Source organism: Saccoglossus kowalevskii, chromosome 15 (assembly GCF_978046115.1).
Source record: "Saccoglossus kowalevskii chromosome 15, keSacKowa6.1, whole genome shotgun sequence".
NCBI lineage: Eukaryota > Metazoa > Hemichordata > Enteropneusta > Harrimaniidae > Saccoglossus > Saccoglossus kowalevskii.
The window spans coordinates 11,526,712-11,540,617 of record NC_140655.1 but is presented as its reverse complement, the minus strand read 5'-3'; the positions used below and the strand labels follow the sequence as shown (position 1 = coordinate 11,540,617).

General features: G+C 35.9%; 1 protein-coding gene across 1 annotated transcript in view; it reads right to left on the bottom strand.

Moving 5' to 3' along the window:
* Positions 1 to 268: 268 nt before the first annotated feature.
* The window catches only part of LOC100370819 (28S rRNA (cytosine-C(5))-methyltransferase-like), a 28,627-nt gene continuing 14,989 nt past the window's right edge, over positions 269 to 13,906 (bottom strand). The window contains exons 9-17 of the mRNA XM_006820004.3: positions 13,758 to 13,847; positions 13,221 to 13,308; positions 9,259 to 9,399; positions 7,873 to 8,012; positions 7,364 to 7,453; positions 4,781 to 4,903; positions 4,464 to 4,561; positions 3,052 to 3,179; positions 269 to 1,635 (exon numbers count right to left, since the gene is read on the bottom strand). Coding sequence (XP_006820067.2) covers positions 1,544 to 1,635; positions 3,052 to 3,179; positions 4,464 to 4,561; positions 4,781 to 4,903; positions 7,364 to 7,453; positions 7,873 to 8,012; positions 9,259 to 9,399; positions 13,221 to 13,308; positions 13,758 to 13,847 — 990 coding nt within the window. The 3' untranslated portion in view covers positions 269 to 1,543. The remainder of the gene's footprint in view (positions 1,636 to 3,051; positions 3,180 to 4,463; positions 4,562 to 4,780; positions 4,904 to 7,363; positions 7,454 to 7,872; positions 8,013 to 9,258; positions 9,400 to 13,220; positions 13,309 to 13,757; positions 13,848 to 13,906) is intronic.

Below are 13,906 nucleotides of genomic sequence, written 5' to 3'. Positions count from 1 at the left end.
ATAAGATGAATCCTCTGATAATGCCCCTAATTTTTTAGACCAAGAAACATTTGACCATTTATAGAATGGGCTTTGCATCATGCATTCTTGTTATACTGCTTAGTGACTTACTATAAGTGATGATCTTATTGGTGTTGCAGAAGGATAGTTGAATGTTGTTTATTGAAATTAATCATCCCTATATATATTAATATACTCAGTAGATAAGAAATTATAGTATGAAACAAATGTAAAACTCAGTCTCAGCAATGAAATAAGGGAATGTATATATATTTTAATTATTACTGATTTATTGCATACAACTAATTAAAATTGAAAGAAGTTTCAAAATAAAATATTCCATCAGTGAACTTCTTCCTTAAAGGGTGTATTCTGTCTTATTTACAAAAATATATGTTCATGATTTTATAAACTGGCTTCCCAATTCCCACCACCAATTAGACAAAATGTGTACATACAATTTTAATACATACAGGCACACTAAACAAAAATGAAATATTAATTAGAGAATTTATTGTACAACCTGTACAAAGAAATCAATATTTTTCCTTGCCATAATGATGCATTTTTCCTGTGTAACTTCATGCGGAAATCCCAATAAATGAGATTTCGAAGTTCACAACTGGCGATTCAGAGTCCCCTTTAATTCTGAGTTTCGTTTACTAGTACTTACTAGTCAGTGTCTTAATGGTATAAGCAAAATGCGACCAAGAACAGAATAGTAAAATACAGCTAATGGTCAGTTGTCTTTGCAGAGAGAGCAGCAGAACCGAAACAATTTGACGGTCGTCGCCGTCCACAGCAGCAATATGATTTTACATTGCACAGAAATGAACACTAAATGCAGCTATCCGTGGGCATGCACTTGCACAAAAGATTCTACGTGCCGGGCCACAGACGAGTAGAACAGACTGGACCAAAAGCTGCTTTTCGTATTGGTTGACACTTTCACTCATTAGCATATTTATTACGACAAAATTGTGATGACAACTACAGAGGGCGTAGCAGAACAGACCAGTCGTGGTAATTTTGTGTCCAAGCGAGAGGTTCTACAGACTCTTTCTATCCTATAATTATCATATAATATAAAATTATCACGACTGGGCTAGTCTACCGAATTAGACATGGTGGAAATCTGCTACTTGTTGCCATAAAAAAAGTGTGAATGTTTTCATTTGCCAGGAAGATGATCAACTTATTGAACAAATACTACCATCCGGCATTGTTCTCTCAAACAGAATAGTCAAAACATAATTTTTTTTTGTTTAATACCAAGTGAACAGCAAATAGCTGAAGTCACAATAACTATTACCTCACACATTAATTAGGTCCATACATACAGGTTAAATAAAAATTAAACAATATTTTTTCACGGAAATGTTAAAATAACATTTTTTTATTCTCTCTCCACGAGTACACAACAGGAAGAGATCAAATTCTATTTGCTGCCATGGATGGCAGTATATTTTACATAAAAGCTTTCAGAAAGTAAATTATATTTGGTTATAATTGATTGTTTCTAATTTGCTGATTATGAACAAATTCATTTGTTTTTCTTGGGTTTCTTATTATTCTTTTGTTTTTTCACTTTTTCGTCTTTTTCTTCTGTTTCTTCTGTCTCTTGTTGAGTTTTATCTGAAAAATATAATTCAAACAAATAAAGAGCATTAACATCAGTAATTGAAAAAGTGAAAAATTTATAGATTTTTATAAATATATAGTGTTTTTAGCGTGTGTTGTTATCGTCGCTTGGGACTCAACTCCTGCATGAATATTTTCACCAGATCGCTTTATTCTGTATCTCAGAACAGCGTCATCAATGGCTGAATTGAGCATAGTGTTCATTATGTTCTTCAACAATTTTACAAGTGATGATTTCACTAAAAGATTTATGTTTTTTGTCTGATTCAACATTGCAGAAATGTTACAGGAGAAAACAGATGATTACTTAGACTTACTATATATGTAAACACTCAAGCATAGAAGAACATTTGCATAATAATACCATCTAATTGAATTTTTATTACGCTAAAAATAATTACTGCGTTCAGCCGTAAATTCACCCTGGGCAGTTAAACGACAGTTTGAATTTAAAAAAATAATAAAATGACGCCTAAAATAGAGCCTAATTTAAGTTTTACTGTAGTCATTGATGCCTAAAAGTATGTTTATTGTGACTAGCATGAATGGGTAAGCTTCGTTTGACAATGAGCTGTTATCACTGTAAACAATGTTAAATTATTCAAATGCTCCAATTATTATTTGAAAACAACTAATTTTTTTGATTTTAAAAAAATCATGCAGTTTCCCCATCAAAATCCAAGCCAAAAGATCGTATTACATCAACTAATCTCTTCCGTGTTTCGTTGAATAACATTAACATATTTAAATGAGCTATGGTGATTTGAACACATTGGCTTCATCCATTATTTTGATTGGTTAATTAGTGATTTGACCTATCAGGTCAAAGAAGACCATCCCAGGTCAAAACATGGCGGTATTCTCCTGCATCAAGCTTTTAATATGCGGCCGGAACCATTCACTTACGATGAAATTAAGTTGAAAATTATTTGCATGATACTAATAAATTAAACACAAAAAAATAATTTTGCGTACCAGGTTCGTTAATGTGATTTTTTTTGGGGGGGGGGAGAAAGATGACACTGGGTGACATTGTAATGAAATTTTAGGCGGTCTACTTTTTAATTCAGCAAGAAAGATTAGCTTCGGCAATATTTTCTTTTGTCTTGGATGGTCCAACTGTCAGTGTTGAAAGTCGGCATAGTATATTTTTCAAAAATATTTGATGATCTGTTTTTTGACATTTTGAGCCCCAAATAAGGGCCCACCAGCCGTGAAATCGGGATTACGACAGAATCTGGTAATATATAAACCTTTATTGTGTTATTGAAATTTAAAACAAAGGACAAGTAGTTCTGTGACCATGTATGATAAATCAACTATGCTTTAAACAAACTGAGAAGCAAACTGATAACCAATCACTTTAATGATGACTGTGATAACCTTTTTGATAATATCACTTCCACAAACCTTTTGACTTTGGCAATTCGTTATCCATCTTTTTCAACTTAGCAACAAAAAAACCATCCATATTGTGAGTATGTGGGTAGAATCTTCTTGTTTTTTCCAGCGTTGGATGAAATCTTCTTTCACGGAATCTGAAACATGAAACAGTGATCATAGTATAGAGGTTTAGCATTTGACATCAGCTGACCTTTCTTGCATTATGCAAGATCGCGGTGAACGCAGTAGAAACAAGTATATTTGGTTATTACAAGGATACTGCAAAGTATACACAAAAACAGTACAGCTTGAGTATCAACTGATGCGCAGCATCTTTTCCTTCCAAGGATACATCATGGGAATGCCGAAATCCAAATAGTTTAGAGGAGAACAAGTCATTGTCAATGACACGTCCCCGTTTCGTTCATATTTGAGTGACATATACATTCAAAGCAGATCATGACCGAAATCTCAGACCACTTTCAGTGGTCTGATCCGAAATGCACCTGCATATGTACAACACATTGTACTAAATCTGAACAAAATCCATCTATGCATGACTGAGATCCGGTTCCGGAATTGTGAAAATATGTGATTTTTATGCATTTTCGGCGTTAAAATGGCCATCATTCAGCTATTGTTAAGTGGATCATGAAACAAATGCACATATCTATTTGTGACATGATGTACCATGTGTGTGTGAAGTTTGAACTTGATCAATCCAGACATGTCTCGGATACGGATCCAGAACTGAATTCTTTAAAACAAAATGGCCGCCAGTCGGCCATTTCAAACCCGATCCAAAAAAAAAAAAATGACGTGCATCAAGGTCCTATTATGTTTAATGTATGTACCAAATTTGAACAAAATCCGTCCATGCATAACTGAGATTTGGGTTCGAAATGGTGAAAATTTGCGATTTTGATGCATTTTCGGATCATTAATCGGATCATGAAAAAAATGCATGTGCATATGTCCCATATAATGTGTGATGTATGAGTGAAGTTTGAACTTATTCGGTCCATGCATGTTCGAGATACAGGTGATCACGGATGCACGGATGCACACAGGGCAAACCATAAGTCCTCGTTTTCGGACTACGTCAGTGAACGGGGACTAATCAGTGAACTTCTTTGTGTCCGATCAAACCCAGGTGGCAGCCATGTTAGTTTTTATCATTGGACAATGCTTACGCACATAATTAATAATTCCATATTTGGAATTCACATTTCCTAGTATGGTTGGATGAAAATACCCCGTAAAATACCGCCAGACAGAGTATATGTATCACCCCAAAAAATCCATATGAATGCATGCACATTAGCAATGAGTCTAAGCTGTTTTTTTCCCCTTTACCAACTGGTACATTTCTAAATAGTACATGAAAAATCAAAGAGCAGAACATTTTAATATCATTATTGGCACAGAGAGTGACTTACCGTTTAAATCCAGGTCTACCAAAGTCTAATCCCGCTGAAACTAATTTCACATTCCTCTTTTTCAGTGCATAGTCTATCACCCATTCATTCTCGTCCACCTTGCAATGAAATCAGTGAAAGAAACTTTATTATGTTCACTATTGACACACACATGAACATTAATATTATGACACAGTGATACACATTTTTCAAACTGAAATACTTTTTGAACACTGTAATAAACTTCTAAACATTGTGAACACTTAAATAAACATCATGAACAGTGAAATAAACACTGTGAATAAATATTGTGAACATCACTAGAAAACATAACCTACCAAAATAGAACATGTCGAATACACAATATATCCACCAGTTTTTGATTTGGCGTCTACAGAATCTATTGCTGATAATAATAGTTCTTTTTGTATTGTGACAATTCTCTGTACATCTAACATATCCTAGGAAACAAAAAAAACATCATGGTTAACCTCCTTGAAAGTTGATTCATGCGAGATACTGTAAAATATATTTAGCTGGAATAAATTTTCGCTGAAAAGGCTTTTTGGGTGTTTTGTATGGAATTCATTTTCACTGATTTATGACGAGTTCAATGTAAAATATAGGCGAAAATGTATATTTGCTGGATTTTATTTTTACTGAATTATCCCTTCAGCGAAAATAGCAAAAACGAATTCTAAGCAGAAATAAAGTATTTTACAGTATCACACAACTTTCACAACCCTTGTCTTATAAATCCTTGACATTTTCTTATTGACTTTCAATAGGAATTATCCAAAAGACTGAATGTCTCCGCTTCTCACATCAATTTAATTTTGCAAGCACACATTGCAATTCAATTTCACACAACTCCCATTTATTTTGGCTATCTTTGTGGGCTTTTATCGAGCGATACAGTTTATGTCATTAAAGTTTGAGCAAAAGATTTGAGTCATATATACTGTTATTCTTTTAACCTTTTCACCACCAGTTACCTCTTTTCATCACAAATTCACAAAATAGGCAAAATTGATAGTACCGTTAAAATCCTATTATAAACCGCATACGTAATAGTAACCGCACCCCCGATTTCGGCTTCAGTGTTAAAGAGTTCTCAACAAAAATTGAAAACATGAAAAGTACCTATTACTAACCGCACCCCCAATTCAACAAGACCGTGACTCACTTTGTTTCAACCAGCTGGTACATTGTTCCTAATCCTATTCATTTGTTTCAACAACATGCCTAAAAATATTCACACCTCTTTATTGTTCAGTAGTGTTAGGATGTCAAACACGCAGTGAAACTGATTTTGTTCTTGCGACAACTTTTTTCAATACTCCTTATGAATACGTCCGTGTGTCGCAAGTTTTCGACAATGAGCTGTTCTCACCGAAAAACTGTTAAATTCTTTTTCAATGCTCAGTTTATCTTTCGAAAACAACTAATTTCTTGATTTAAAAAAAGTCATGTCGTTTTCCCATGGAAATCAAAGCCATCGCACTACATTATCGGTAAATCTTTTCCGGGTTTCGTTCACCATGAAGTCGGTGACCTGTCATTAACATATTTAAATGAACTAAGGTAATTTGAACACGTGGGCACCATCCAGCATTTTGATTGGTTAATTAGCGACTTGACCTACCCGGTCAAGTAATGTCTCGTGTGCTTTCAAACTACATGGCGGATGTCGCATCGATCGTTTACATGTGACCGAAATAATTCGCTTACGGTGAAACTAAGTTGAATTTTACTTGCATTTGATAACAATTCAACGAATTTATTTTTCGTGCGTTGTTATAATCACTACTAGGTAATAATCAACAATTTCAACAGTTCGAAAACAAGTAAGTTATTCACTTGTGAGCCGAAGCATGGCCGGATTGCGTTACCGTACACACGGTACCATACTTTTTTAGTGCCGTACCATGATCATTTTCTACTAAGCAATGCATCAATGTTTGTTTTTATTTGAAACTCCTGTCAGAATATACTTTCCGTTACGAAGAAAATAAAAAAAAATACATATTACATTAAATATACTGAGTATTTTTTTTTTCATGTGAACAGTTTTTTTTGTGACGTGAGGCTTATCACTCTTCCCTGACATCTAAATTGGAGTTACGCTTATATTCAAAAGATTGTACGGTGTGTTTGTTTTGTGCGAGTGATGTGGAAAAAAAAATGACCACGCCCATTTAGTGATTGCAATATGTCCCTAATATAAACCGCACCCCGAACTTGAGCTGTTGATCCCAATTTTTTATTTGATACATTGTAATATAAACCGCGGTTTATAATAGGATTTTAACGGTATGCGCTTTCCTTCAGAAGATTGGGACAAAAATAGCCAATGTTTTTGAGTAATAACTGAAAATTGACTCAAATTTTGTCCATTGGCTCCAAAATTAGGGTTCATTTCCAGAAATACTGTAAAACATACTATTTTAGCGAATTGTGGTAAAATGACGTAATAGCGAAATGTTGATTTAGCAAATCACTTTTGTTTTTGTTGATTTCCTGTTTTCACAATACAAATGCGCAGATATCACCTCCATAAAAACAAAGAAAAACTGTCAAGTGTGATAAGGAAGCGCTCCAGATTATTACATTTTCTGTGTTGTTTACAAAGTGTGTGTCTGGAGAGAAAGACGTTATTTGGCCGCCATTTTGAATTTATAATGAAGTCATTAGCGACATCTTTAATTAGCAAATTAGTTCTCTTGCTAAAATCGCTAAAAAGACATGCTCACAAAAAAAGACATGTTTTACAGTATTGAAGGATATAAGAAAAAAGTGCAGAAAAATTTGAGCGAGAAAGTCTGGTGGCTAAAAGGTTAAAAAGGATTTAAATTATGCAACTAAAGGTTGAAGCATATACACTGTTATTCTTCTAAACACTGTAATTTCTATTTTCTTACCTTGTTTGTTTTGACAGAGGGGTCTTTTGATATAACACCAGTACCTGTACAAGGGGCATCTAGTAACACACGATCAAAATTACCAATGACCTAAATTTGGGGATAAACAAAATAAATTCATTGGATTCAGTTTTAGCATGTGTTTTCCACGAATGGTTTCTTACGATGTGTTGATCACAACTGGATTTAAGGAGTAACATGAAAAAATGCTTAAATTTTAAAAACTGCAGAAAAAAATCACTAAACTTTGCACATACAAAAAAAAATCAGGAAAGACAACAGTGATATCCAATGTCCGGAACTGTCGCCTGGCACAAAAAACTATTTAAAAAAAAAAAAAAACTTTGTAGAAGTGAATTTTTTTTTACTGATGTCATCAAAACGATAATGACACTCTGCATCACCTTGTTCTTGTAACTCAAGAAATGACATTTCCCATCATTCTGTGTTACCACAGACATAACCTACCCACGAGTAGTACATACATGTATCCCACAATCCTCTCTTACCTTGGGAAATGATCTACCATCTTCATTACATATCACTGTATTCGTGATACCCATTCTGTGAATATTTCCCACAATGCTTTTCACCCTCTCCTTGTTTGCATCATTTGCAAATAACATACCAGTATTTTTCATCAGGGAAGCTACGGTTAAAAAAATAAACAGAGAAATGAAGCTCCAAATATGTAAAATTTCAGTTCTCACTTTCGAAGCGTGTGTCAGATATATCGAAGTGCACTTAGTTTACATTTCCATGGCAACCAGAGTACTAAAACGATTTAACATTTAATCTTTTGTTACCTAAAATAGTGATCACCACCGGTAGGCTACAGAAATTGAAATATATTTAGTGAAATACATAAAATATTGCAACAAAAATTTGACATGGAAAAAATACGGCATCCAAATAAGTTAACCAACATTTTTTTTCTTTACATTTTCTGTAATTTTCACTGAATTCAATCTTAATTTTCAACTAAACAGTCTAAATGTGATATCACTTCTAGTTTTTGATAAAAAAATTCCACATACAATTACGCATGTACGATCACGGACACGTTGCGTTTTCACACGTTGTTTTGGAAGAAAAAAAGGAATCTGCTATCTTCTCAAAATATTCAACATAAAAAATAGATAAATTGAAATAAGTACGTGGGAAAAGATAACTAAAATATGTATTCAATTACAAATACTCGCGGTAAACTAATCCGGCAGCCATGTTTGATGTTTTTTACTGATTTCTGAATTCAGTACACGAACACCCAGAATGCGCTGTTCCTCTATGAAACTTAGATACTAAATCAATACAGCGCCAACAGCGGTGGGTGGCCGATGGCAGCTGAATGGGGTAGGCAAAAAGGTCATCAGTTTGCCTTCTCCATGCTGTTTTCACGATGAAAATCGAGTGAACGTTGTAAATACGGCTAGAATTTTTTTTCGAGTTTACATGCAATCTGCTAATATATTTTTTGTGCATATACCTTTCGTTTGTATTTACTTCTTTCTTTCGTGATCGGAAGGCAATTATTAAAAATACAGCTGTAAATTTAAATCACTGTAGTTGCGTATTGTGAGCAATAAGTGGCAACAATGTCGGGCAACAATGAATTCAGGCGATTGACACATTGCCACGAATACACTTGATAACTGCTTGCAGACTTCCAGTGGTCATTGTTTATGTCTGGACTCTTGAAGAAATAGCAAAATAAAGGGATGGGCAACTTCTCTTTTGTTTAGGCTTGGGAAGAACAATGTAAGCTTTTTACAAATAATTTCAGCTGGATGTACGTTGATGGGCGGGTGTTGAGAGTAACTAGGCGGCCGTAAAACTTGATGCCCACCTAAGACCCATTGTGGAGAACACTGATGAATGGAACTATTTTGTCTTACCAATGTATGATGTTTTTCCTCCTGGAGCAGCACACATATCCAATATCCTTTCATTTTCCTGTGGTGCTAGCGCCATAACTGGAAGGAAACTGGATGCACCTTGCATCATGTAATGGCCGGCTAAGTATTCTGGAGTAGCACCTAATAATGGACACAATTGGTTTTTATTGGTTGATAGCAAAATATAGAATAAACAACCATGCAGGCACTTTTGTTGAATTTTTTTATTTTACCTAAATGTAAAAACTAATGTCTTTTAACCTTTGCATTAATGTATATTGTAATTATCAATAAAAATAAGCTTAAGTTTAATTAACAATTGTTCAAACTTTCTAGATCAAAGTCATCAAAACCACCAGAAGTTCTAAAGTATAAAAGTGCATAATGCCAGGATGAGGGAAGTTGAAAGGTCAATAATGCCGGGATGTGAGAAGTAGAAATGTCAATAATGCCAGAATGTGAGAAGTTGAATAATGCCAGGGTGTAGGAAGCTGAAAGGTGAATAATGCCAGGATGTGGGAAGTTGAAAGGTCAATAATGCCAGGATGTGGGAAGTTGAAAGGTCAATAATGCCAGGATGTGGGAAGTTGAAAGGTGAATAATGCCAGGATGTGGGAAGTTGAAAGGTCAATAATGCCAGGATGTGGGAAGTTGAAAGGTCAATAATGCCAGGATGTGGGAAGTTGAAAGGTCAATAATGCCAGGATGTGAGAAGTAGAAATGTTAATAATGCCAGGATGTGAGAAGTAGAAATGTCAATAATGCCAGGATGTGGGAAGTTGAATAATGCCAGGATGTAGGAAGCTGAAAGGTTAATAATGTCAGGATGTAGGAAGTTGAAAGGTCAACAAGTCATTGTCAATGACACGTCCCCGTTCCGTTCATATTTGAGTGACATATACATTCAAAGCAGATCATGACCGAAATGCACCTGCATACCGGTATGTACAACACATTGTGCTAAATCTGAACAAAATCCATCCATGCATGACTGAGATCCAGTTCTGGAATTGTGAAAATACGTGATTTTGATGCATTTTCGGCCTTAAAATGGCCATCATTCCACTATTGTTAAGCAGATCATGAAACAAATGCACATATCTATTTGTGACATGATGTACCATGTGTGTGTGAAGTTTGAACTTGATCAATTCAGACATGTCTTGGATACGGATCCAGAACTGAATTCTTTAACAAAATGGCCGCCAGTCGGCCATTTCGAACTTGATACGAAAAAAAAAAAAGACGTGCATCAAGGTCCTATTATGTTTAATGTATGTTCCAAATTTGAACAAAATCCATCCATGCATAACTGAGATACGAGTCCGGAATGGTGAAAATGTGCGATTTCAATGCATTTTCGGCCTTAAAGCGGCCGCCATTTGGCTATCGTTAATGAGATCATAAAACAAATGCACATACATATTTGTGACATGATGTACCTTGTGTGTGTGAAGTTTGAACTTAATCAATCCAGACATGTCTCGGATACGGATCCAGAACTGAATTCTTTAAAACAAAATGGCCGCTAGTCATCCATTTCGAACTTGATCCGAAAAAAAAAAATGACGTGCATCAAGGTCCTATTATGTTTAATGTATGTACCAAATTTTAATGAAATCCGTCCATGCATAACTGAGATCCGGGTCCGGAATGGTGAAAATGTGCGATTTCAATGCATTTTCGGCCTTAAAGCGGCCGCCATTTGGCTATCGTTAATGAGATAATGAAACAAATGCACATACATATTTGTGACATGATGTACCTTGTGTGTGTGAAGTTTGAACTCGATCAATCCAAGCATGTCTCAGATACGGATCCAGAACTGAATTCTTTAAAACAAAATGGCCGCCAGTCGGCCATTTCGAACCCGATCCAAAAAAAACAAGTCATTGTCAATGACACGTCCCCGTTCCGTTCATATTTGAGTGACATATACATTCAAAGCAGATCATGACCGAAATGCACCTGCATATGTACAACACATTGTGCTAAATCTGAACAAAATCCATCCATGCATGACTGAGATCCGGTTCTGGAATTGTGAAAATACGTGATTTTGATGCATTTTCGGCCTTAAAATGGCCATCATTTCGCTATTGTTAAGCAGATCATGAAACAAAGGCACATATCTATTTGTGACATGATGTACCATGTGTGTGTGAAGTTTGAACTTGATCAATCCAGACATGTCTTGGATACGGATCCAGAACTGAATTCTTTAACAAAATGGCCGCCAGTCGGCCATTTCGAACTTGATCCGAAAAAAAAGAAAGACGTGCATCAAGGTCCTATTATGTTTAATGTATGTACCAAATTTGAACAAAATCCATCCATGCATAACTGAGATACGGGTCCGGAATGGTGAAAATGTGCGATTTCAATGCATTTTCGGCCTTAAAGCGGCCGCCATTTGGCTATCGTTAATGAGATCATGAAACAAATGCACATACATATTTGTGACATGATGTACCTTGTGTGTGTGAAGTTTGAACTCGGTCAATCCAAGCATGTCTCGGATACGGATCCAGAACTGAATTCTTTAAAACAAAATGGCCGCCAGTCGGCCATTTCAAACTTGATCCGAAAAAAAAAATGACGTGCATCAAGGTCCTATTATGTTTAATGTATGTACCAAATTTGAATGAAATCCGTCCATGCATAACTGAGATCCGGGTCCGGAATGGTGAAAATGTGCGATTTCAATGCATTTTCGGCCTTAAAGCGGCCGCCATTTGGCTATCGTTAATGAGATCATGAAACAAATGCACATACATATTTGTGACATGATGTACCTTGTGTGTGTGAAGTTTGAACTCGATCAATCCAAGCATGTCTCAGATACGGATCCAGAACTGAATTCTTTAAAACAAAATGGCCGCCAGTCGGCCATTTCGAACCCGATCCAAAAAAAAAAATGACGTGCATCAAGGTCCTATTATGTTTAATGTATGTACCAAATTTGAACAAAATCCGTCCATGCATAACAGAGATCCGGGTCCGGAATGGTGAAAATGTGCGATTTTGATGCATTTTCGGCCTTAAAATGGCCGCTATTCGGCTATCGTTAATCGGATCATGAAAAAAATGCATGTGCATATGTCCCATATAATGTGTGATGTATGAGTGAAGTTTGAACTCAATCGGTCCATGCATGTTCGAGATACAGGTGATCACGGACGCACGGACGGACGCACACAGGGCAAAACATAAGTCCCCGTTTTCGGACTGCGTCCGAACGGGGACTAAAAATGACGTGCATCAAGGTCCTATTATGTTTAATGTATGTACCAAATTTGAACAAAATCCGTCCATGCATAACAGAGATCCGGGTCCGGAATGGTGAAAATGTGCGATTTTGATGCATTTTCGGCCTTAAAATGGCCGCTATTCGGCTATCGTTAATCGGATCATGAAAAAAATGCATGTGCATATGTCCCATATAATGTGTGATGTATGAGTGAAGTTTGAACTCAATCGGTCCATGCATGTTCGAGATACAGGTGATCACGGACGCACGGACGGACGGACGCACGGACGGACGCACACAGGGCAAAACATAAGTCCCCGTTTTCGGACTGCGTCCGAACGGGGACTAAAAATGACGTGCATCAAGGTCCTATTATGTTTAATGTATGTACCAAATTTGAACAAAATCCGTCCATGCATAACTGAGATCCGGGTCCGGAATGGTGAAAATGTGCGATTTTGATGCATTTTCGGCCTTAAAATGGCCGCTATTCGGCTATCGTTAATCAGATCATGAAAAAAATGCATGTGCATATGTCCCATATAATGTGTGATGTATGAGTGAAGTTTGAACTTAATCGGTCCATGCATGTTCGAGATACAGGTGATCACGGACGCACGGACGGACGCACACAGGGCAAAACATAAATCCCCGTTTTCGGACTGCGTCCGAACGGGGACTAATAATGCCAGGATGTGTGATCTTAACTTACCAATAGGTACAGAAGATTCATAGATAACGAGTCCAACTTTAGACCACTTTCCAACTGGATCAAGATTAACACCACGATTTATAAGAGCCTACAAAAATATTGATATCTCATATGATAATTGGTAGTAGAAAACAAAATCATCTCTAACAATCTACTGTAAAATACTTTATTTTAATTAATTTCCACTGAAAAGACTTTTTGGGTGACAATTTTTAATTTCTTGTATGATTTTAATCAACTCGAATAAATGCATTTTGTTCCAACAGTACCATCTCATTTTCTGAACAAATTTGTCAAATGAGCTGGAGATTCATAAAAAATAATTCAACATCCATATAAAGACCATACAGATCTTTTTAATGGAGTCCCTTTGGTGGTCGCTATACACAGGTTTGAATGTGTATTTTACCATGTACATTACATTTGTATATTTATTTGGTACCAAAAATATATGGTGGACAAGAATGAATAATTCCATCCTTTACAAAACAGAAGTCGTTTGGAGGTTAAGCCGTCCAAATAAGGGAAAAGTCCTACCTGTGCCAAATCTCTCCGTCTTGTCTTTAATGTATTTGTTCTAATTGTTATAGGCCGTTGTACTTCATTGGCTTCAAGAAATTCTATTAACTGTAGATAATATAAATAATCTTATATTATTAGCACCCAAGACGCACACTTTTTACACA